The sequence below is a fragment of the Salvelinus namaycush genome, chromosome 15 (genome assembly GCF_016432855.1).
Source record: "Salvelinus namaycush isolate Seneca chromosome 15, SaNama_1.0, whole genome shotgun sequence".
Classification (NCBI taxonomy): domain Eukaryota; kingdom Metazoa; phylum Chordata; class Actinopteri; order Salmoniformes; family Salmonidae; genus Salvelinus; species Salvelinus namaycush.
The window spans coordinates 35802441-35825554 of record NC_052321.1 but is presented as its reverse complement, the minus strand read 5'-3'; the positions used below and the strand labels follow the sequence as shown (position 1 = coordinate 35825554).

The 23114-nt window shown below is 42.6% G+C and overlaps 1 protein-coding gene across 3 annotated transcripts in view; it reads left to right on the top strand.

Annotated features, from left to right (window-relative positions):
* LOC120060480 (MAGUK p55 subfamily member 5-A-like) overlaps positions 1 to 23114 on the top strand; it is a 52399-nt gene that overhangs the window by 14114 nt on the left and 15171 nt on the right. For 2 of the 3 annotated variants that reach the window (XM_039009830.1, XM_039009828.1), the window contains exons 2-5: positions 5060 to 5183; positions 16228 to 16766; positions 17964 to 18172; positions 22678 to 22755. In XM_039009830.1, the coding sequence (XP_038865758.1) occupies positions 16385 to 16766; positions 17964 to 18172; positions 22678 to 22755 (669 nt within the window). In that variant the 5' untranslated portion in view covers positions 5060 to 5183; positions 16228 to 16384. The remainder of the gene's footprint in view (positions 1 to 5059; positions 5184 to 16227; positions 16767 to 17963; positions 18173 to 22677; positions 22756 to 23114) is intronic. The other variant, XM_039009829.1, reaches the window with a different exon arrangement.

Here is a 23114-nt window from a genome sequence, read left to right as displayed (position 1 = left end):
AGACTAGAAATTGAGCTTGTGCATCCTGTTTCTATTGTTCATCCTTGTGATGTTTCAACAACTTGATTGGAGTCCACCTGTGGTAAATTCAATTGATTTGGAAATGCACACACCTGTCTATAAGGTCCCACAGTTGACAGTGCATGTCAGAGCAAAAACCAAGCCATGAGGTTGAAAGAATTGTCCGTAGAGCTCCGAGACAGGATTGTGTCGAGGCACAGATCTGGGGAAGGGTACCAAAAAATGTTTGCAGCCCTGATGGTCCCCAAGAACAGTGGCCTCCATTTTTAAATAGAAGAAGTTTGACTCTTCCTAGAGCTGGCCAAACTGAGCAATCAGGGGAGAAGGGTCTTGGTCAGGGAGGTGACCAAGAACCCGATGGTCACTCTGACAGAGCTCCAGAGTTCCTGTGTGGAGATGTGAGAACCTTCCATAAGGACAACCATCTCTGCAGCACTCCACCAATCAGGCCTTTATGGTAGAGTGGCCAGACGGAAGGCACTCCTCAGTAAAAGGCACATGACAGCCTGTGTGGAGTTTGCCAAAAGGTGCCTAAAGGACTCTGACAAATAGAATCAAGAGTCTTGGACCTGAATGCCAAGTATCACGTTTGGAGGAAACCAAGGACCGCTCATCACCTGGACAATACCATTCCTACGGTGAAGCGTGGTGGCAGGATCATGCTGTGGGGATGTTTTTCAGCCACAGAGACTGGGAGACTAGTCGGGATCGAGGGAAAGCTAAATGGCGCAAAGTACAGAGAAATTCTTGATGAAAACCTGCTCCAGAGCGCTCAGACTGGGGCAAAGGTTTACCTTCCAACAGGAAAACGACCCTAAGCACACAGCCAAGACAACGCAGGAGTGGCTTCAGGACAAGTCTCAATGTCCTTGAGTGGCCCAGCCAGAGCCCGGACTTGAACCCAATCGAACATCTCTGGAGAGACCTGAAAATAGCTGTGCAGTGACACTCCCCATCCAACCTGAGAGGATCTCCATTGAATGGGAGAAGCTCCCCAAATACAGGTGTGTCAAGCTTGTAGCGTCATTAGGGTTGCACATTTTGGGGAATTTTCAGAGGTGGAAACTTTACTTGGGAATTAACGGGAATATATGCAAATTAATATTAATACCATTTAAATGTAGATGTTTTTTGCATTGGATATTTACCATATCATATGGAGACAGAAACATAAACATTTTACCTTATCATAATTAGACATAATTGTAAATTATTAAATCCTTCCAATAGAAATAATAAAGAACAATTTAGTTACAAATGGAACTTTAATTAATTAAGTTGACTCTTCACATGGGATGATTTCACTGAACAACAACAGGGAATATTGAATGATCCCCAACGATCCATCGCATCTCCCAAAAACATTTTCAACGTGCATCTGTAAAATGATAGTCTAGAAACTAAATCTTTGGTTGTCTTCCTCTCAGCCTTCCATGTCTTCTCCCTGGACCTCCTCAATGTCCACCTCTTGAACATCAGACTCTGAGGCCTCATCTTCACTGTCACTTTCCAACCTTGTTGAGGATGGCTCGTTGTCAGGCTCAAAAAGCCTCAAATTTGCCCGGATGGCCACCATTTTGTCAACCCTTGTATTTGTCAGCCTGTTGCGTACTTTGGTGTGTGTGTTCCCAAACAAGGACCAGTTGCGCTCTGAGGCGGCTGATGTTGGTGGGATTTGGAGGATGATGGAGGCAACAGGGGAAAGAAGTCCCTTCCACCAGGTGGCTGATGAGATATGTTGGCACGACTGCCATATTGCATCTCCATCCCAAAGCCCTTGCTTGGAAGTGTACTTCGCCAGACAGCCTAGAACCTTGCCCTCATCCAGGCCAAGGTGGCGAGACACGGTAGTGATGACACCATAGGTCGTGTTGCTCTATGCACCATACAGGATGCTCTTGCCAGCATATTTGGGGTCCAACTAGTACGCTGCGGCGTGTATGGGATTCAGGCAGAAGTCTTCATGCTTTTTTATGTATTTCAGAACTGCAGTTTCCTCTGCTTGGAGCAACAGTGAAGTGGGCAGGGCAGTACGGGTTTCTTTTACATCTGCAAGCAGTCTCTGAACATCAGACAGGATGGTGTTGTCTCCCTCAATCCGTGCAATGGCTACTGCTGTAGGTGTCAGGAGTTTCAGGCTGCTTACCTCTCTTTCCCAAAATAAATGATCCTGGAGGATCCTCTTGATGGGGCTGTCCAAATCGGCAGACTGTGATATGGCCATTTCTTGGAGAGATTCCTTCCCCTCCAGGAGACTGTCAAACATGATGACAACACCATACCAACGGGTGTTGCTGGGCAGCTTCAATGTGGTGCTCTTATTCTTCTCACTTTGCTTGGCGAGAGTGTATCCATTGTTTTCAATGCCATGTTGTCCTTGAGGAGCAGATTCAATGCATGAGCAGCACAGCCAATGGGTGTGAGTGACTCATCCACTTTAGACCAAGCAGCCTTCATGTTCACAGCATTGTCTGTCAGCAGTGCAAATACCTTCTTTGGTCCAAGGTCATTGATGACTGCCTTCAGCTCATCTGCAATGTAGAGACCGGTGTGTCTGTTGCCCCTTGTGTCTGTGCTCTTGTAGAATACTGTTTGAGGGGTGTAGATGATGTAGTTAAGTATTCCTTGCCCACGAACATTCGACAACCCATCAGAGATGATTGCAATAGTCTGCTTTCTCTATGATTTGCTTAACCTTCACTTGAACGCTGTTGAACTCTGCATTCAGCAAATTAGTAGATACAGCATGTCTGGTTGGAGGGGTGTATGCTGGGCGAAGAACATTCAGAAATCTCTTGCAATACACGTTGCCAGTGAGCATCAGAGGTGAACCAGTTGCATACACAGCTCAGCTACGTTCCTCCATTGAGTCCCAAAAAACGTTTTGATTCCAAGAGGACTGTGAGCTGTTGCTATCGATAAGGTGTCTGATTCATCATTTTCACCTCGAATAGAAGTAGAGGGACTTTTGTCGTAGGTCGCTTGTTGTCAGCGCTGAGGGAACTTTATGCACTTGGCCAGATGATTCTACATCTTTGTTGCATTCTTCACATATTTGGAGCAGCAGGTAGCCTAGTGATTAGAGCGTTGGGCCAGTAACCGAAAGGTTGCTAGATTGAATCCCCGAGCTGACAAGGTAAAAAATGTCATTTTGCCCCTGAACAAGGCAGTTAATCCACTGTTCCTAGGCCGTCATTGTAAATAAGTATTTGTTCTTAACTGACTTGCCTAGTTAAATAAATAAAATACGATTTGGCACAGTATTTACAAATGTACACAGCTTTTCCTTCTACATTAGCTCCAGTGAAATGTCTCCACACATCAGATAGTTCCCATGGCATTTTCCTGTAAAGATTGGAAAAAAGAGTAAAATAACAACAAATACAATTCCATGTACAGATAAATAGTTAAGTAGTGAGATTAAACAACTCCTTTTGTAAGCATTTTTTTTTTTTTACGGAACATGTATGGAAGCAGGTGAATTAACACTCCTCAGTTAGCAGGCACAAGCAAGCTAAAACCCACATGGTAGCAAGAACTAACTAGCAGAAATTGTTGACAAGTTAGAAATGTTTTAAACACACTTTGCTGTAGGCTACTATTTACTAGTTAACAAAAAATCATGTATGTCATATCAAATGTATTCACCCCACCTAGTATTGTAATCAAAATTTACCAGAAAACATGTAATCCTTGGCTCAGACAGTGTAGTAGTGTGGGCTCAATAGCATCTCATTAGTTAATGTCAACCTGTTTTTGCTTTGTCATTATGCAGTATTGTGTGTAGATTGTTGAGGGGGGAAATCAATTTAATCAATTTTATAATAAGGCTATAACGTAACCGTGTAAAAGGTGAAGGGGGTTTGAATACTTTCCGAATGCACTGTCTGAGTCATGTGAATTTATGAACTGACAATTTTTATTTTCCTAAATCTTTTGGAAAAGCAATTTTAAGTTATTTCAATGAATGGGGTGCGTGTATGTATCTGATAGGCTATACATTAAATCCACAACCTTGGGAAGGCTAGTGCCACCCTCTTACCAACATTTGACTGCATCCAGTCTTTTATGGGTGTTTGTTTACCATACTTTGTGCAGGTGAGGGTGGACTATCTAGTAGAAATGGTTACATTAATTTAAATTGTGTATGATTGTTGTGTACACTCCTGCTCCTCCGATATCAAGCAGGACAGGCTCCCTTCATCTAACCCTCTCCTTCACTCTGCTTCAAATTTAATAAGGTTTGACGTTTACGCTGTGATTACACACACATACCCTAACAATAGGTCCCTTATGTTTTGCTCAGGAATGGTGTTCCTAGGTTGTTTTGCATTTTTACCATTTGCATCATGGTTATTTTCCGCTGTCACTAGGACGATCTGAACTCTGAGACAGCACAGGCACCAGTGCAGGGGGGGGGGTGCGTGTGTGTACGCTCGCGCGCCTGTGTTATGTTCTTCCCAACTCTGATTTCAGCAGTTTAGTGACATCTCAGAAGTGGGTCATATTTTATCCCTCGGGCAACTTCCTACATACAGTTGAAGTCGGATGTTTACATACACTTAGGTTGGAGTCATTAAAACCCGTTTTTCAACCACTCCACAAATTTCTTGTTAACAAACTATAAATGTCAGGAATTGTGAAAAACTGAGTTTAAATGTACTTGGTTAAGGTGTATGTAAACTTCCGACTTCAACAGTATATCTTCATTAGTATACTACTACCCCATACTACTACCTTCTACAATAAAAAAAATACCTTCACAGTTCCAGCACATAATACCTTGAGGAATCAAAATGTCTTAGTTACTTTCGGCACAACCTGGTCTGCGACAATGATGTTGGTATTGAACTGTGTAATGGGGGTGTGGTGACGCTTCAATTCCAGCCAGACACACTCACACTGTTGTCACACACGGTTGTGGTGCATGCTCTCCAAACACACCAGTGCTCCCAACCCCCCTGCCACCTCCCTTCCCCGGTCCTCTCCGTTCCCCCTGACTGCGCTAGCTGACTGAGTGCCTGCCTGTTGATCCTAGGAGGGGGATAGCCACTGATCCACAGCCTGGGAGAAGACCCACTACCTGTGGGGGTTATATACAGAGAGGAGAGCCCTCAGCTGATCAACTTCTATAGAGCACCAACTAACCAACCAACACTTGGGTAAGGACATAGGACCCTATGTTTCTCCTCTTCCTTATTTGACAGTCCTCCCCCTTGAGTGTGTGTTTGTCTTTGTGTTTTGCCTCCTTTATTTTTCAGGGCTGTGGAGTGGGGACCTCCCGCCCGCTGACAAAGCTGTTGTCATGGAGACGTGTCTGGGACTTTTGCAGCACAGTAATCTCCACACAGCAGAGAGGCCAATGGAGAGGGGCAGAGAGGGGGCGCCCAGACATAAAAAGGGGGAGTAAAGAAAGAGTAGATGGGGGGGGGGGGGGGGGGGGGGTGAGACAAGGAGGGGATGACAGAGCAGATTTAATTGTGTCCGACCAGCGTACACCCACACATAAACAACACACAGGAGTACTACAGGCTGCTTTGCGGTTAGGGTGTTCTTTGTGGACTTGGTGTTACTAATGGTGACCTTCAGTGCTTGCTGTACATATTGTTAATAGTTTTCTAGTCAGCATGTCTATTTTGTTCTTAAAACAGTAGACTAAGTGCCTGTGACGCACATCCCGTTAGTTAATGGCCTGAGGTTTGTGTCCAGCTCGGAGTTGGACTAACTACGTAGATAGGAATGTGACTGGCATGTGGAGAAGGGGGGCAGATCCACGGATGGAGGGACAAAGGTTATCTATTCTCCTAGCGTCCGGGGTCATGTGACCAGCGTTGGCCTGTGGGAATGAGGGAGAGCGGTGGGAGGGGGAGAGAGACACTTGATTTGGCTGGTGTTGGTGTAGAACCCTGCAGGAAGACAACCAACTTTTTCCACTGGGGCACTGGTGCTACCAACTTTTTCAGTTGATGGCACCAGCACATGATTTGGTCGCAACAATTAAAAATGACTATATATAATGATAATTGATAATGGCTTGTGTCCTATAATGTGCCTGCATTCATACAGAACCAGGCTAATAATGAATATCCATCTTTTAAATTAGCTTTCCCTTGTGTTCTTACCTTTTTTTGGGATAGATTTACCTTAACAGAAAAGACTTAAAATTAAGTGCAAAATCTATTGCAGATTTCAAAGTGCCGTGTGTTCTTTTCTGCCAAATCATCTAGAGCAGGTATTCCCAATGCCGTCGGGGGTACGCCAAATAAAAATGTGATACACATTTTAAAAACAAAAATATTTAAAAAATCTTCACATTTTCAAACAGTACATTTTAGATTGTCCAACGAGGCTATACATTTGCGTGAGGTCTTTTTCTCTCGCCTGAGTAGCCTCGTTTCACTGCTAAAAATAAAATTAAACCATCTAGTGTTCAGCGAAATAACAACACAATGTCAAATACATGTAGCCTAGTCAAGTAATTAACATCCAATCACATTAACCGTTACTCTCTCGCGGGCAACCTTCACTCTTGCGTAGGCATTTTAAACGAAACAAGATCATTTGAAAAATAAGCCACAGGAGTTTTTGGAGCGAGAATAAAGACTACTTTCGAGTAGTAAGACGTATAAAAGCAACAGATACCATTTAATGAGAAGGGACTAGAAGCGTCTTATATGGTGAGATACCGAGTGGCTAGGACAGGCAAGCCCCATACTATTGTGGAGGACTTAATTCTTCCTGCTGCCGTGGATATGGCTGGGACAACGCTGGGGCAAAAGGCCCAAAAAACTATACAGACAATGCCTTCATCAAACAACACTGTTTCACGACGCATCAGTGACATGGCAGGAAATGTTTTGTAACAATTACTGCTATGCATACAAGCCAGTGAATTATATGCGTTACAGCTGGATGAGTCAACAGACGTGGCGGGCCTGGCACAGCTCCTGGTATATGTCCGTTACGTTCATGGGGGTCAATTATGGAAGACATCCTCTTCTGGAAACCAGGACAACATGAGAGGTTATTTTTAAAGTACTGGACAACTTTGTGACATCAAATGGACTTTGGTGATCAAGTTGTATTATCTGTACTGCTGGCACAAAAGCCATGATATTGAGAAATACAGTGGTTCCTCCTTTAAAAGTTGTGAGCTTATGCCGCGGAACTTAGAGGTAATTTGTGGTTTAGTACGGTACCCTGCGTCACCACTTCATTGCTCCAGACCAGCGCAGGGGGGAGTTAGAGCTCTGATTATTAGAGGTCGACCGATTTAATTAGGGCCGATTTTCAAGTTTTCATAACAATCAGTAATCTACCTTTTTGGATGCCGATTATGGCCGATTACATTGCAATCCACAAGGAGACTGCGTGTCAGGTTGACCACTTGTTACGTGAATGCAGCATCAAAATGACCATGTGGCTGCAAGGAGCCAAGGTAAGTTGCTAGCTAGCATTAAACTTATCTTATATAAAAATACAATCAATCTTCACATAATCACTAGTTATAACTACACATGGTTGATTGTATTACTAGGTTAACTAGCTTGTTCTGCGTTGCATATAATCAATGGGGTTGCCTGTTAATTTATCGAATCACAGCCTACATCAACTTGATGATTTAACAAAAGCGCATTCGCGAAAAAAGCACAATCTTTGCAATAATGTACCTAACCATAAGCATCACTGCCTTAAAATCAATACACAACTATGTATTTTTTAAACCTGCATATGTAGTTAATAGAAATGTAATGTTAGCAGGCAATATTAACTAGGGATATTGTCACTTTTCTTGCGTTTAGTGCAAGCAAAGTCAGGGTATATGCACGCAGTTTTAGCCGCATGGCTTGTTGCGACCTGTTGAAAGACCATTTATTCCTAACAAAGACTGTAATTAATTTGCCAGAATTTTAAGTAATTATGACATAAGATTGAAGGTTGTGCAATGCAACAGTAATATTTAGACTTAAAGTTGTCACCCGTTCGATAAAATACAGAACGGTTCCGTATTTCACTGAAAGAATAAATGTTTTGTTTTCTAAATTTGACCATATTAATGACCAAAGGCTTGTATTTCTGTGTGTTAATTATATTATAATTAAGTCTATGATTTGATAGAGCAGTCTGACTGAGTGGTGGTAGGCAGCAGCATGCTCGTAAGCATTCATTCAAACAGCAGCTCTTAGCAGTGCTGGGATGCACAGCGCTGTTTATGACTTCAAGCCTATCAACTCCCGAGATTAGGCTGGCAATACTAAAGTGCCTATAAGAACATCCAATAGTCAAAGGTATAGGAAATACAATTGGTATAGAGAGCGCGAGTCCTATAATAACTACAACCTAAAACTTCTTACCTGGGAATATTGAAGACTCGTGTTAAAAGGAACCACCAGCTTTCAAATGTTCTGAGCAAGGAACTTAAACGTTAGCTTTTTTTATTTTACATAGCACATATTGCCCTTTTACTTTCTTCTCCAACACTGTGTTTTTGCATTATTTAAATTAAATTGAACAAGTTTCATTATTTATTTGACTAAATAGATTTTATTTATGTATTATATTAAGTTAAAATAAGTGTTCAGTGGTGTTGCAATTGTCATTTATTATTTATATATATATATATATATATATATATATATATATATATATATATATATAAATAACTTAATATAATACATAAATAAAATCTATTTAGTCAAATATGTTCAATTTGGTTTAAAAGCATCCTTCACTCATGCTGCCAAACATACCCTTGTAAAACTGACTATCCTACAGATCCTCGACTTCCTCGATGTCATTTACAAAATAGCCTCCATTACCCTACTCAATAAATTGGATGCAGTCTATCAGTGCCATCCGTTTTGTCACCAAAGCCCCATATACTACCCACCACTGTGACCTGTACGCTCTCGTTGGCTGGCCCTTGCTTCATACTCGTTGCCAAACCCACTGGCTCCAGGTCATCTACAAGACCCTGCTAGGTAAAGTCCCCCCCTTATCTCAGCTCGCTGGTCACCATAGCAGCACCCACCTGTAGCATGCGCTCCAGCAGGTATATCTATCTGGTCACCCCCAAAACCAATTCTTCCTTTGGCCGCCTCTCCTTCCAGTTCTCTGCTGCCTATGACTGGAATGAACTACAAAAATCTCTGAAACTGGAAACACTTATCTCCCTCACTAGCTTTAATCACCAGCTGTCAGAGCAGCTCACAGATTACTGCACCTGTACATAGCCCATCTATAATTTAGCCCAAACAACTACCTCTCCCCCTACTGTATTTTATTTATTTTGCTCCTTTGCACCCCATTATTTCTATCTCTACTTTGCACATTCTTCCACTGCAAATCTACCATTCCAGTGTTTTACTTGCTATATTGTATTTACCTCACCAGCATGGCCTTTTTTTTGCCTTTACCTCATCTCACCTCATTTGCTCACATTGTATATAGACTTATTTTTCTACTGTATTATTGACTGTATGTTTGTTTTACTCCATGTGTAACTCTGTGTTGTATGTGTCGAACTGCTTTGCTTTATCTTGGCCAGGTCGCAATTGTAAATGAGAACTTTTTCTCAACTTGCCTACCTGGTTAAATAAAGGTAAAGTAAAATAAAATAAAAAATATGGGACCCAAAAGCATAATGGGACCCAAAAGCATAATCACAGTGTGTCTGACAATGAATGGGTGACATAAACCTAAATAGAAACTGATAATTATGCATGACTTCAGTATTACTTACTAAAACTGTTGTTAAACTCAGGTTTTTATTTATTTTGTTAGAATTATTTTGCTCCTATTGTAGGTCACTCCCGACCAGTCATGTTGTACAGTGCCTGAGTGGCGCAACGGTCTAAAACATTGCATAGCAGTGCAAGCTGTGTTGCTGCAGATGCTGGTTCAATACCTGTGCCAGCCTCGACTGAGAGACCCCTGAGATGACTGTAGGTTTCTGTTTTTTCTTCCTCTAAAAACATATAGTTATAAGTAACAAACTGGCTTTATTTACAAATTAGTAACAATGTTCAAGAATGGCCTTTTTCTCACTCATTTCACATTATTTGAAAACGAAATCATCTCCAATATTTAAGGGGCATTGCACTAATAATGGCGCTGACTAGGGAAACGTTCTGTTCTTAGTGCCAGTCTGCACGTTCAAACTAAAACAATGTAACTGATAATGGTATCTTTATGCTTTCATTTAATAAAATAATGATAAAATACTCTTTCAAAATGCCGATGTTTATTTAGTTATGGATCCATAATGAATTACTATGGGAATAAATATCACTGAATTAGAGAAATATCCTCTATGTAATTATTGGCGGAGAGTCATGTCATATTTTTCCATATACTGTAGGTCTACCGTAGGTGACATGAGTCTCACTAGTGTTGAGTAATGTGGTCTAGGTCTTCTTTATTTAAAGAGCATATTGAAGTTAGAAGCAATAGCCTACAACTATTTCAGCACCGTTTCACGCTGCTCTGAGACAAGCATGGGGACTGGTCTTGATAAATCAATGGTATTTTTTATTTTCACTTAATCTCCGTTTGGGTATTGGTTAGACTAGAATTAGAAAATTTGGGTGCAGAAATGTTATGCTCTTAGTGTAACCTTTATTTAACTAGGCAAGTCAGTTAAGAACAAATTCTTATTTACAAGAACAGCCTCTGCTTCCTCCCTGTCGGGGAATTGAACCCCGGTCTCCTGTGTGCCCGCATTCTCTAGTCCAGCCATTATTGAAGGCTATCAAATGCTTCTCAAAGATGCCCTCTGGTGGTCAAACTAGCACTAACTAGCATTAATGGTACCAGTGGTTCACACTTAATAACGTGCCATAGAATTCTGCAGCACCTTGTAAGCTGCACCGCAGTACGCTGCAACTTTTAAAGGAGGAACCACTAGTGGAAACGCGCTGCAGCATCCACCGAGAGGCTCTTGCTGCCAAGGGAATGCCTGACCGCTTGAAAGACATTTTGGACACTACAGTACAAATGGTTAACTTTGCAATGATATGGGGGGCGACCATGTAACGCTTTTACAACATACAGAAGGGTGCTGGTTATCAAGGGGCAAAGTATTGACACGTTTTTTTTTTTTATTCAGAGACGGGCTCATAGTTTTCTTTACTGGCCATACTTTTCACTTGTCTGACCGCTTGCATGATGACGAATTTCTCACGCGATTGGCCTATCTGGGTGAAGTTGTTTCTCGCCTGAATGATCTGAATCTAGAATTACAGGGACTCCAACTATATTCAATGTGCGGGATAAAATTGAGGCTATGATTGAGAAGTTGGAGCTATTTTCTGTCTGCATTAACAAGGACAACACACAGGTCTTTCCATCCTTGTTAGAATTTTTTCTGTGTGCAAATTAACTCAAGCTTACGGACAATGTCAAATGTGATATAGTGAAGCACCTGAGTGAGCTGGGTGCGCAATTACGCAGGTACTTTCCCAAAACGAACGACACAACTGGATTCGTTATCCCTTTCATGCCCTACCGCCAGTCCACTTACTGATATCTGAACAAGAGAGCGGCTCTGTGAAAATGTAATTTAATCAGAAGCCACCGCCAGATTTCTGGATAGGGCTGCGGTCAGAGTTTCTTGCCTTGGCAAATCGCGCTGTTAAGACACTGATGTCCTTTGCAACCACGTACCTATATGAGAGTGGATTCTCGGCCCTCACAAGCATGAGAACTAAATACAGGCACAGACTGTGTGGGAAATGATTTAAGACTGAGACTCTCTCCAATACAACCCAACATTGCAGAGTTATGTGCATCATTTCAAGCACATCCTTCTCATTAACCTGTGGTGAGTTATTCACAATTTTCGATGAACAAATAAGGTTTTATATGTAAGATGGCTAAATAAAGAGCAAAGTTATTTATTATTTGTGCCCTGGTCCTATAAGAGCTCTTTGTCACTTCCCACGAGCCGGGTTGTGACAAAACCTTACTCATTCTTATGTTTAATAAATGTATCGTAATGTGTGTGTGGCAGGCTTACAATGATGGCAAAAAAACATTTGAGTGCGCGCTGACCCTGGTGCTAGAGGGGGTACGCAGCTGGAGGTTGAATGTTTGAAGGGTACAGGACTATAAAAAGTTTGGGAACCACTGATCTAGAGAGCAGAATAAAAAAACAATACTTGATATACCAAAATGATATCACTTAAAGAAAAACATTTAAATGGCTTATCCAATTCCAGGATAAGCAATTTACATGCACCTTTTGATATTCCGCTCACTTTTATCCCTGTACCCATGAATAAACAGAATATTCCTAATTTAAATTCGTATGGGTTAAATGGAATAGTGACACTGACTGTAGGCCTATAAACTCACATGTAATATAATAACTCCTGCAGAATTATGCATTTCTTGCAGTAAAATGATATAACTAATGTTAATTTTGTCACAGGAGTGGGAAAATGTGATTTCTTTCAGCTTCTCTTGAGAAAATAGGAATGTGAATGTAACTTGACTTTGACACTGTTATTCAAGCAGACAGTGTTCCAACCACACATAATATGTATCCAAGAGGAACTGAAGTCAGAAACATGTTTCATAGTTTTCTCAGCTTTTCATTTCCTCAAAACCGGTCAAACGGTTGACATTTTGCATGGGAACAATCTTTCCACTTTTAAAATAGTTTTTCCTCCCCGGTCCCTAAACGAAACTGATAACTTTACAGGTGTTAGATTACTAATGCATTCATTCTATCGAAAGACATTATTCTGGTGAGTACTACTTTATATAGTCTTCTAGGGCAACAAGTTGACAGAAGAGAAGCTGAATGTGTTGAACTATAGTTGACAAACAAATGGCCAACCATATGTCGGAAATTATAATGACCTACCAAATGTTGAAAATGATAAGCAGAAATGTATCTAAATTAGAGGTGAAAGTAGATAGTTATATCAGTCCATCATTACTTTGACTGACCTTCATGTCTTAATGTGGAAAATTTCAAGAACTTTGAAAGTTTCTTCAAGTGCAGTCGCAAAAATCAAGCACTATGATGAAACTGGCTCTCATGAGGACCGCCACAGGAAAGGAAGACCCAGAGATACCTCTGCTGCAGAGGAGAAGTTCATTAGAGTTACCAGCACCTCAGAATTGCAGCCCAAATAACTGCTTCACAGAGTTAAAGTAAGACACATCTCAACATCAACTGTTCAGAGGAGACTGTGTGAATCAGGCCTTCATGGTCAAATTGCTACAAAGAAACCACTACTAAAGGACACCAATAACAAGAAGAGACTTGCTTGGGCCAAGAAACATGAGCAATGGACATTAGACCGGTGGAAATCTGTTCTTTGGTCTGATGAGTCCAAATGTGAGATGTTTGGTTCCAACTGCTGTGTCTTTGTGAGATGAAGAGTAGGTGAATGGATGATCTCCACATGTGTGGTTCCCACTGTGAAACATGGAGGAGGAGGTGTTATGGGTGTGGGGGTGCTTTGCTTGTGACACTGTTTGGAATTTATTTAGAATTCAAGGCACGCTTAACTAGCATGGCTACCACAGCATTCTGCAGCGATACGCCATCCCATCTGGTTTGCGCTTAGTGGGACTATCATTTGTTTTTCAACAGGGCAATGACCCAACACACCTCCAGGCTGTGTAAGGGCTATTTGACCAAGAAGGAGAGTGATGGAGTGCTGCATCAGGTGACCTGGCCTCCACAATCACCCGACCTCAACCCAATTGAGATGGTTTGGGATGAGTTGGACTGCAGAGTGAAGGTAAAGCAGCCAACAAGTGCTCAGCATATGTGTGATCTCCTTCAAGACTTTTGGAAAAGCAGTCCAGCTGAAGCTGGTTGAGATAATGCCAAGAGTGTGCAAAGCTGTCATCAAGGCGAAGGGTGGCTACTTTGAATAATCTAAAATATATTTTGATTGATCACTTTTTTGCTTACTACATGATTCCATATGTGTTATTTCATAGTTTTGATGTCTTCACTATTATTCTACAATGTAGAAAATAGTAAAAAATAAAGAAAAGCCCTTGTAGGTGTCTAGACTTTTGACTGGTACTGTAGTTTATTTTATTAAAACACATGGTATGTCTATATCTGGGAAAAATACATGGGGGGGGGAAATGTAGACTGGCCCAACAATGAAGAGACTGAATATCCAATGTTCTATGCTGGTTATGTGAACTCACCGGGGATAAGGCTGATGCTCTCTGCTGGTACCAATAACATAGGCTATAGGCTTCTGTTCAATTTAGTATAACTATGAAAGAGATTAGTCTTCATTGTCTTCTCTTTACAGCAATAAATATTTGCTTTCCGATCTATGATGAAATATTCCGATATGCCTTTTCACTGACAGTCACAACTCAACAAATTGCGGGCCCTTCTGACTGTAGGCAATGCGATTTTAAAACAATCCACAGCTTATTCTTTTAATGAAGCTAATAATCCTTTAGTCAAATCATGCTTTCTGGTCTACTATCCAATTGTATATGTATTTCTGTTTAGACAGGAGTAGGCTATATAATTTTGTCAATTTTACTTTAGGGGAAGCTTGGCCTATGTCTGTAGCGCACTTTCAGAACTGGATTAATGCAAATATTCATGATTCTGTCAGCCTTTCCATCTACCCAAAGACGGTTAAGCTATCATTAGCACACATATGGCTACGCAAAGTATAGATATATAGACACTGCGCACACAAGGGCGTTCCTGTGCCGATGTTGCCTCTTCAGAAAGTTGGTTTATTTTTGGTTAATTGCACATTACTGTTTGAATAAATCATGTTGATAAAAAATGTAATAAAATATTTGTGAACCAAAATGTTACTGGCACCCTTGCGACCAATAAAATAAATTGTGTTGCACTGCCAAGTCAAACGGTCGCAAAGGTGAGTGTTTTCGTCGCAGTATCAAACCCTGTTCCTGAGGTTACAACAAAGTGTGTCCTACTGAAATGTGTTCTCTGTATACTGATACAGTGCAAGGTGACCCAACAGTCATGACCCCACTCGCATGATTGAGATTATCTTTTAGGCCTACTTCTAATATGTACCATTTAGGTTAGGCTTACTTCTAGTGTGTATGGTTTAGGTTAGGCCTACTTCTAGTGTGTATGGTTTAGGTTAGGTCTACTTCTAGTGTGTATGGTTTAGGTTAGGCCTACTTCTAGTGTGTATGGTTTAGGTTAGGCCTACTTCTAGTGTGTATGGTTTAGGTTAGGCCTACTTCTAGTGTGTATGGTTTAGGTTAGGCCTACTTCTAGTGTGTATGGTTTAGGTTAGGCCTACTTCTAGTGTGTATGGTTTAGGTTAGGCCTACTTCTAGTGTGTATGGTTTAGGTTAGGCCTACTTCTAGTGTGTATGGTTTAGGTTAGGCCTACTTCTAGTGTGTATGGTTTAGGTTAGGCCTACTTCTAGTGTGTATGGTTTAGGTTAGGCCTACTTCTAGTGTGTATGGTTTAGGTTAGGCCTACTTCTAGTGTGTATGGTTTAGGTTAGGCCTACTTCTAGTGTGTATGGTTTAGGTTAGGCCTACTTCTAGTGTGTATGGTTTAGGTTAGGCCTACTTCTAGTGTGTATGGTTTAGGTTAGGCCTACTTCTAGTGTGTAAGATTGAAGTGTAAAACTGCATAGATTTTTCACTCCGTACCCTTTTTGTGAGAGATCTGTTGGCGAGGGGAGTATGTCTGTGGGTCAAGGGTTGAAAGTGCTGTGTGTGTGAGAGGGCGCTAAGGTTTGTTTGGTTTTAAACAGTGTGTACTATGAGGTGATAACAGAGCGATAATGGCGTCCTTGGTCTGTGCTGTCTCAACCAGCTGGCAAACAGACTGACAGGCTGACTGAGGGAGGGACCTGTAGAGAGCAGCAGAGAGGAAAGTAGTATAGTAGCTAGGTCTGTGCTGGTTGACCTATTTGTGTAAATAGTTTAGTTTCTGTCTTCCGCTTAGTGTGTTAGGTTGTTTACATTGGATTGTGGGTAGAGGTTTTCGACATTGGGTTTGGGGAGGAGTGGTGTGTGTGTGTGTGATTGTCTAAGAAGCTCATTCTTTTTGGTGGAATTGTGAGTGACTATGGATTCTCTGGTTGTATTTAAATGTTTGGTAGTGTAGGGTACGCTAATGTGCATACTATGTTGTGATTTGTCTGAGTGGCAGCATTCTGAAATGCATACTATGCATACATACTAACCTTTCCTCCCTTTCTGTTCCTCAGGTGTCCCTCTCTCCTGGAATCCCAACATCTGCTGAGTCATCAGTAGTGAGTCAGGGTGTCATGGCCACCGGGCCCAGAACACGCAGAGATCACCCCTCATAGTGCGTCCCCCAGCCAGCCACCCGCAGACACATACACAGGAGGCACAGGGGTGGCAATGATGACCACATCACATATGAACGGTCATGTGACTGAGTCAGACGGAGGAGGAAGTGGAGGAGGCGAGTCGAACCAGGAGGAGCCCCAGCAGTGGCACAGGGAGATGGCAGTGGACTGCCCAGGGGACCTGGGTGCTCGTACCCTGCCTGTGCGGCGGTCTGCCCAGCTGGAGAGGATCCGTCAACACCAAGAGGACCTGAGGAGGAGAAGGGAGGAGGAGGGCAGGAACAGACAGGAGCTAGATCTTAATGCTTCCATACGGCTCAAGAAGCTATCTCAGAACCCTAAGGTGGGCATTGATAACCCCACCTTTGACCCCATCGAAGGCCCCGTAGGGCCCATGGGACTTCCGCCCAACCTGGGGGCCCCTACTCTACTGGGTGAGTAGGACTGAGTATGACAATACTCCTAACAAAGCCATACAATATAAGTGTTCTATTAAGTTGTGATTCTGAACAGAATAGTTATTTGGCGTTAGCCTTGAGCACTAGCAAGGATAAAGTGCTAACAAGCAAGTGGCTTTCTCTTGCTGAAATCGAATGGCAACATTTTTGCTCTGAAAACAAGGTGAAGAAAGTGCCGTTTTGCTTGAAAGACAATCTTTTCAGATTTATAGGAGTGGATTTGGGGGTAGGGTCGATTTGGAATTCAGGATAGGCCTCTAGCTGTCTGTTGCTTTCCCTCAGACTATTCACCCAAGTTCACTTTTCCTGTTCCAGGTAGGCTTTTGAATGATACCCAACATATATACACACACACACACACACAGCAGTCTATAGGCCGGTAGTCAGTGCATTCTTCTTCTAAAGCTCTCTGAGGGAGTCCTACCTCACTCCCACTTAATTCTCTGATGATCGGGAGGCTGGGGTCTGGGAAAGACTGAGACTGAGGGAGGAAAGTAGGGAGTGAGAGCAGGAAGGAGGGGGTACGTGATGAGGGAGGGAAGAGGTGTGTGTGTGGTAGCAGCATTCCTCGGGGGGGGGAGTGTTAATTAAAAACTGTTACAAAACATTCTGACCCAGGCTGCAATGGCTGCTCTCTGGCCCTCCATTTTCTGCCCTTGTTTTTTTTCTTTTTCTGCCCCATCTCCTGTCCTTCGACTGCCCTACCACTCCTCCTGCCAAGTTAATAATGCATTGAAATGATACCTATCATATAGCCTAGGCCTAGCCTAAGATAACAACAATATGTAGGACAGAAGGTACCCAGTGAAGTCAATGGCGCGTGACAGTAGATCCTCCATCAGATGAGACAACTAGCCTCCCACTTAGATACTCCCTTTTACACACGCGCAGACCGTCTCCTTATTTTGGTCTTAGTTAGACTGGACAGATATGTCTAAGAGAGGGGTCTGGATTTGAGAGAGCTGGTAAGATTTAAGAATATGATTATTTTGGAGTTGTATCACTGATATAAATCTCCTGTCTTGACCATAGTCCCTGTATGAGTACACTGTAATTCTTTCCTGAATCTGAGCATTTGTCTCTGGCTGTTGTGTAATGTATTTGTATGGTTGATCTGTCTGTACGGTATATGTATTCCTGATTCTCCCCCTTCCCCACTCTCCCTGCATACAGAGTTGGAGGAGCTGCTGATGTCCCTAAAGCAGGTGCAGCACTGCCTGTCTGACGCCCAGAGCCAGGAGGACGTGGAGCTGGTGCTGCAGCTGGTACAGAAGACTGACTTCCAGAAGGCCTTCAACATCCACAACGCTGTGGCCCAGCACATGAACAGGCCCAGCCCGCCCTTCCCACACACAGACCGCGCTCAGGGCCTGGCACAAGAGGTGAGTCCTGATCTGGAGTCTGTTTGGGGTGTTATGGTTAGCTGATCATAGAGCTGTGCTTACAGAGCTGGCCCAGCAGCACATGAACTGACCCAGCCCGCCCTTCCCCACACACTGCCCTTAGGGCCTGGTCCAGGAGGTGAGACCCAGATGCTGATATCAAGTCAGTTTGCAGTATTACTATGTAATAGTTGAGTGTAGGCCTTGTGAAGGGTAAACTGCTCCTAGATCTGTGCCTACAGATGTGGCCATGAAAATGAACTGGCTCATGAGGAAAACGGAAGACTCCGTTAGACACTGATCCAGAGTGTTTTCTTCAACATGGTTAAGGGTAGGATTTATGGAGGAGTAAGCTGATCCTAGGATCTGTTGCCTGTGGGCAATGGCTACCCGGAGCATACTGAGTAGGGCTAGGGAAGAGGATGTAGGCTGAGGGTCCAATAATACAGAATAATGCTCCTGTATACCCACTTCCAAATCAACCCTTCCCTTAGACCCATTTCAGACTGGGTGGGAACTAGAATAGAAGGAAATGGGAGGGGAACATCAAACTTGATCTGAGGCCAAGCTAACAGGCCAAAAAATGAGGACTGAGGAGGGTCTGTGTGACACAATGACAGGAATACGTGCACTAAGGCACGCACATAAACACACATACACTGAAACACACATGCACACAAACACCCACACACAAGCGATCAAGTACGACTTGTAGGAGTTGTGGAAAATGTTGCCGAAATTAGGTAGCCGACTAGCCTTGAAGTTGAAGTTCAGCAGAGTTTGTGCAGTGTAAGAGGTTTTTAATGGGCAAGAAACCACATCAAAGTACCACATGACTTTTTGAATGTTTTGTCCGCTAATGACACTTGATTGAGGAGAGAGCCTCGTTGCCTGGAATCGCTGTAGTGTGAAGTGTTAATGAGACTCAATAATAAACTTGTTTATTGTTGTTTTCCTGTTCTCTCATTCTGCCCCAGCAGCACAGAACAGCTCTTGTACTCAAGCCCCGTCATTAGAGCCCAGACGTAGAACTGAAACTCACTGACTTGGACAAGACAGGACACTCACAATAGGGCGTCTCTCGGTGTCTCTGAGGCTGCTGCCTGCACCATTATAGACTCACTGACAGCAGCCAGAGCCACCACCGTTTTAGTCATTAGGCACCAAATGGGAGAAAATGGGCTTAAACGGGGTCAGAATACCAGAATTTGCCCCACGTGTGTGTGTGAACGTTTGTTTGTGTGTGTGTGTGTTTATGCATGTGGACGGAATACATTGTCCTATAATATACATACCTTTCCCATGCCAAAGGGTCCCTATTCCAAGATCAACTTGGGTCTTTTTTAAACAGGAAAGGTAGAGGTGTTTCAGCCTTAAATGTTGTGCCCTCAGTATGTAGGGAGTTTTCTATTGGCCAGCCCTTATGTGGACCATGTCACCATTGTGTACGTTATGGTAGAGTCACAACTAGAGGTCGACCGATTATGATTTTTCAACACCGATACCGATTATTGGAGGGCAAATAAAGCCGATACCGATTAATCAGCCGGTTTTTAAAATGTATTTGTAATAATGACAATTACAACAATACTGAATGAACACTTATTTTAACTTAATATAATAAATCAATAAAATCAATTTAGCCTCAAATAAATAATGAAACATGTTAAATTTGGTTTAAATAATGCAAAAACAAAGTGTTGGAGAAGAAAGTAAAAGTGCAATATGTGCCATGTAAGAAAGCTAATGTTTAAGTTCCTTGCTCAGAACATGAGAACATATGAAAGCTGGTGGTTCCTTTTAACATGAGTCTCCAATATTCCCAGGTAAGAAGTTTTAGGTTGTAGTTATTATAGGACTATTTCTCTCTAAACCATTTGTATTTCATATACCTTTGACTATTGGATGTTCTTATAGGCACTTTAGTATTGCCAGTGTAACAGTATAGCTTCCGTCCCTCTCCTCGCTCCTACCTGGGCTCGAACCAGGAACACATCGACAACAGCCACCCTCGAAGCAGCATTACCCATGCAGAGCAAGGGGAACAACTACTCCAAGTCTCAGAGCGAGTGACGTTTGAAATGCTATTAGCACGCACCCCGCTAACTAGCTAGCCATTTCACATCGGTTACACCAGCCTAATCTCGGGAGTTGATGGGCTTGAAGTCATAAACAGCGCAATAGCTGCTGGCAAACGCACAAAAGTGCTGTTTGAATGAATGCTTACGAGCCTGCTGCTGCCTACCATCGCTCAGTCAGACTGCTCTATCAAATTATAGACTTAATTATAACATAATAACACACAGAAATACGAGCCTTAGGTCATTAATATGGTCGAATCCGGAAACTATCATCTCAAACAAAACATTTATTCTTTTAGATAAATATGCAGGTTTAAAAATATATACTTCTGTTTATTGATTTTAAGAAAGGCATTGATGTTTATGGTTAGGTACACATTGGAGCAACGACAGTCCTTTTTTGCGAATGCGCACTGCATCAATTATATGCAACGCAGGACACGCTAGATAAACTAGTAATATCAACCATGTGTAGTTATAACTAGTGATTATGATTGATTGATTGTTTTTTATAAGATAGGTTTAATGCTAGCTAGCAACTTACCTTGGCTTCTTACTGCATTCGCGTAACAGGCGGGCTCCTCGTGAGGCAGGTGGTTAGAGCGTTGGACTAGTTTATCGTAAGGTTGCAAGATTGAATCCCTGAGCTGACAAAGTAAAAATCTGTCGTTCTGCCCCAGACCAAGGCAGTTAACCCAGTGTTCCTAGGCCGTCATTGAAAATAAAAATGTGTTCTTAACTGACTTGCCTAGTTAAATAAAGTTTAAAAAAAAAAAAAAATCGGGAAAATCAGTGTCCAAAATTACCGATTTCCGATTGTTATGAAAACTTGATATCGACTTTATTAATCGGCCATTCCGATTAATCGGTCGACCTCTAGTCACAACCACCAATGGGCGAACTCTTCCTCTTCACGCTGGGTTCATATAGCCAAAACAAAGCGTCCCAGTGGTCAAGAAAAATGTCGGCCACGAATTGCTCGGCGCTGAAGTTGGTCTCCACCGCCAAGCTCACGCAGCGTTGCTGCTCAATGACCAAAGGATTGTCTGGTGGAAAAGGGGCGAGTGCTGAGTTATGCTAATTAACACATAACAGTTACATGGTAGCTGTGAATTGCAGGCTATTACCAAGTGCCAGGTGCTAGAAGCCAAGTTAGCCAAGCCATTAGCCCAAAACAAAGACCTATGTTTCAAAGTTGATACATGTTCATCACAGGAGATTGCTGAGGGGAGAACGGCTCATAATAATGGCCAGAAAGGAGCAAATGGAATGGCATTGAACACCTGGAAACCATGTGTTTGATACCATTCCACTGATTCCACACCAGCCATTACCACGAGCCCATTCTCCCCAATTTAGGTGCCACCAACCTCCTGTGATGTGCATCCAGGTATACTGATGTGGGGGGAGTCAACTTATTTTAATGACATTATTTCATAATTTTTAATAAGTGTGCTCCATTTGAAGTAGAAATCGTAACTAAACGTCATTACATGAAACAAAATGTTAAATCATTTGAGACTACAGGAAATAGGTTAACTGCTATGTTAAACAACTGCAGTCATGGTTGCTTTGGTTATCAACAGCCTTGTGGCTATTGTAGTCTTTACTGTGGGGGGAAAAAAACAAATCTCTAAAGTTGTCCCAGGTGAGGCAGGCAGCATGCGAGTGAGGGGCAACTGCGCAGGCGCCTTACCTAGTCAGTCTGGAATACTACCACAACACCATAGTGAGATTAGCCTAGGTCTGGAGGAGACCACTTCAGTGAGAAGGTTTTTTTTCCCCCCATGGGGCCACCCTGGTATAACCCCACCTCCATAAACTTAGTGTTAGACCCCTCTGCCTTGAATGGATTAACCTGGTCCCAGTGACGTCAGCTCCAGAGGGATTCTGGGTTGACTGACTGCACTCAAACTGGGTCGTGTTCATTAGGCACCAATTATAAGAAAATGTATTGAAACAATTATAAGAAAATGTATTGAAACATGGAAGGACTATCTGGGCTTGTCTTTACAAAACGTTTTAAAATATGTTCTTTTGCATGCCCTAATGAACACAACCAAAGCTGAATCCGGGCCCGAGGCCGTCTCACTGCTTACTCTAACATGGTCTGCGGCTGGGGCCGTTCTAATGCACCCCGCAAGGAAAAAGTTAAAACCAGTCAACATAATATTTTAACACTAACCCTATGTATGCCATCTAGTCTGGTGAACAAAAGCATTGCAGCTGTTGAATCAAGGTGGCAAGAATCGTGACAGATTCTCTTCCCTTCCGACCTTCCTGTGTAGATGCTGCTGTCCTCTGTTTTGATCAGTTTCTTTGATTTGAGAGAACGGGTGTAAGTCATCAGATGTGTTTTCAAGTTGGTGTGTCCTATCCCTGCTCCTCTTTCTTATACTACCTGTGTTCTGGTGTGTTCTCCAGGTCCAGTCTATGGTTCATAACAGCCAACACAAGGAGGGCTTGGAGCTCAACACCCTGCTCTCTTCCCCACATGTCCAGGTGAGGCCTCCATCCATTCCTACTCTGTCTATTTCTGTGTCTCAGTTTAACCTGTGTCTCTCTGCGCCACTTTAATGGCGGTGTATCTGGGTGCCAGTATAACCTGTCAGGTGTAACGTGCATCTCTGTTTAACCTGTCCCAGTGTAACGTCTGTCTCTCTCCCAGTATAAAGTTATCATCCTGGATCTCAGGGCTGGGGTTCTTCAGGTCAGGACTGTGTTTGTTCAGCTGTGATCAACTATTGGCTACATCTCTTGGCAGAAGCCGGGCCAAAGCCCTGATCTCGCTCTCTTTAACTCTCGCACGTGGGATGAGTGACCTGATTTCTCTCTCTGTCCCCAACATCTACAATGGTGGT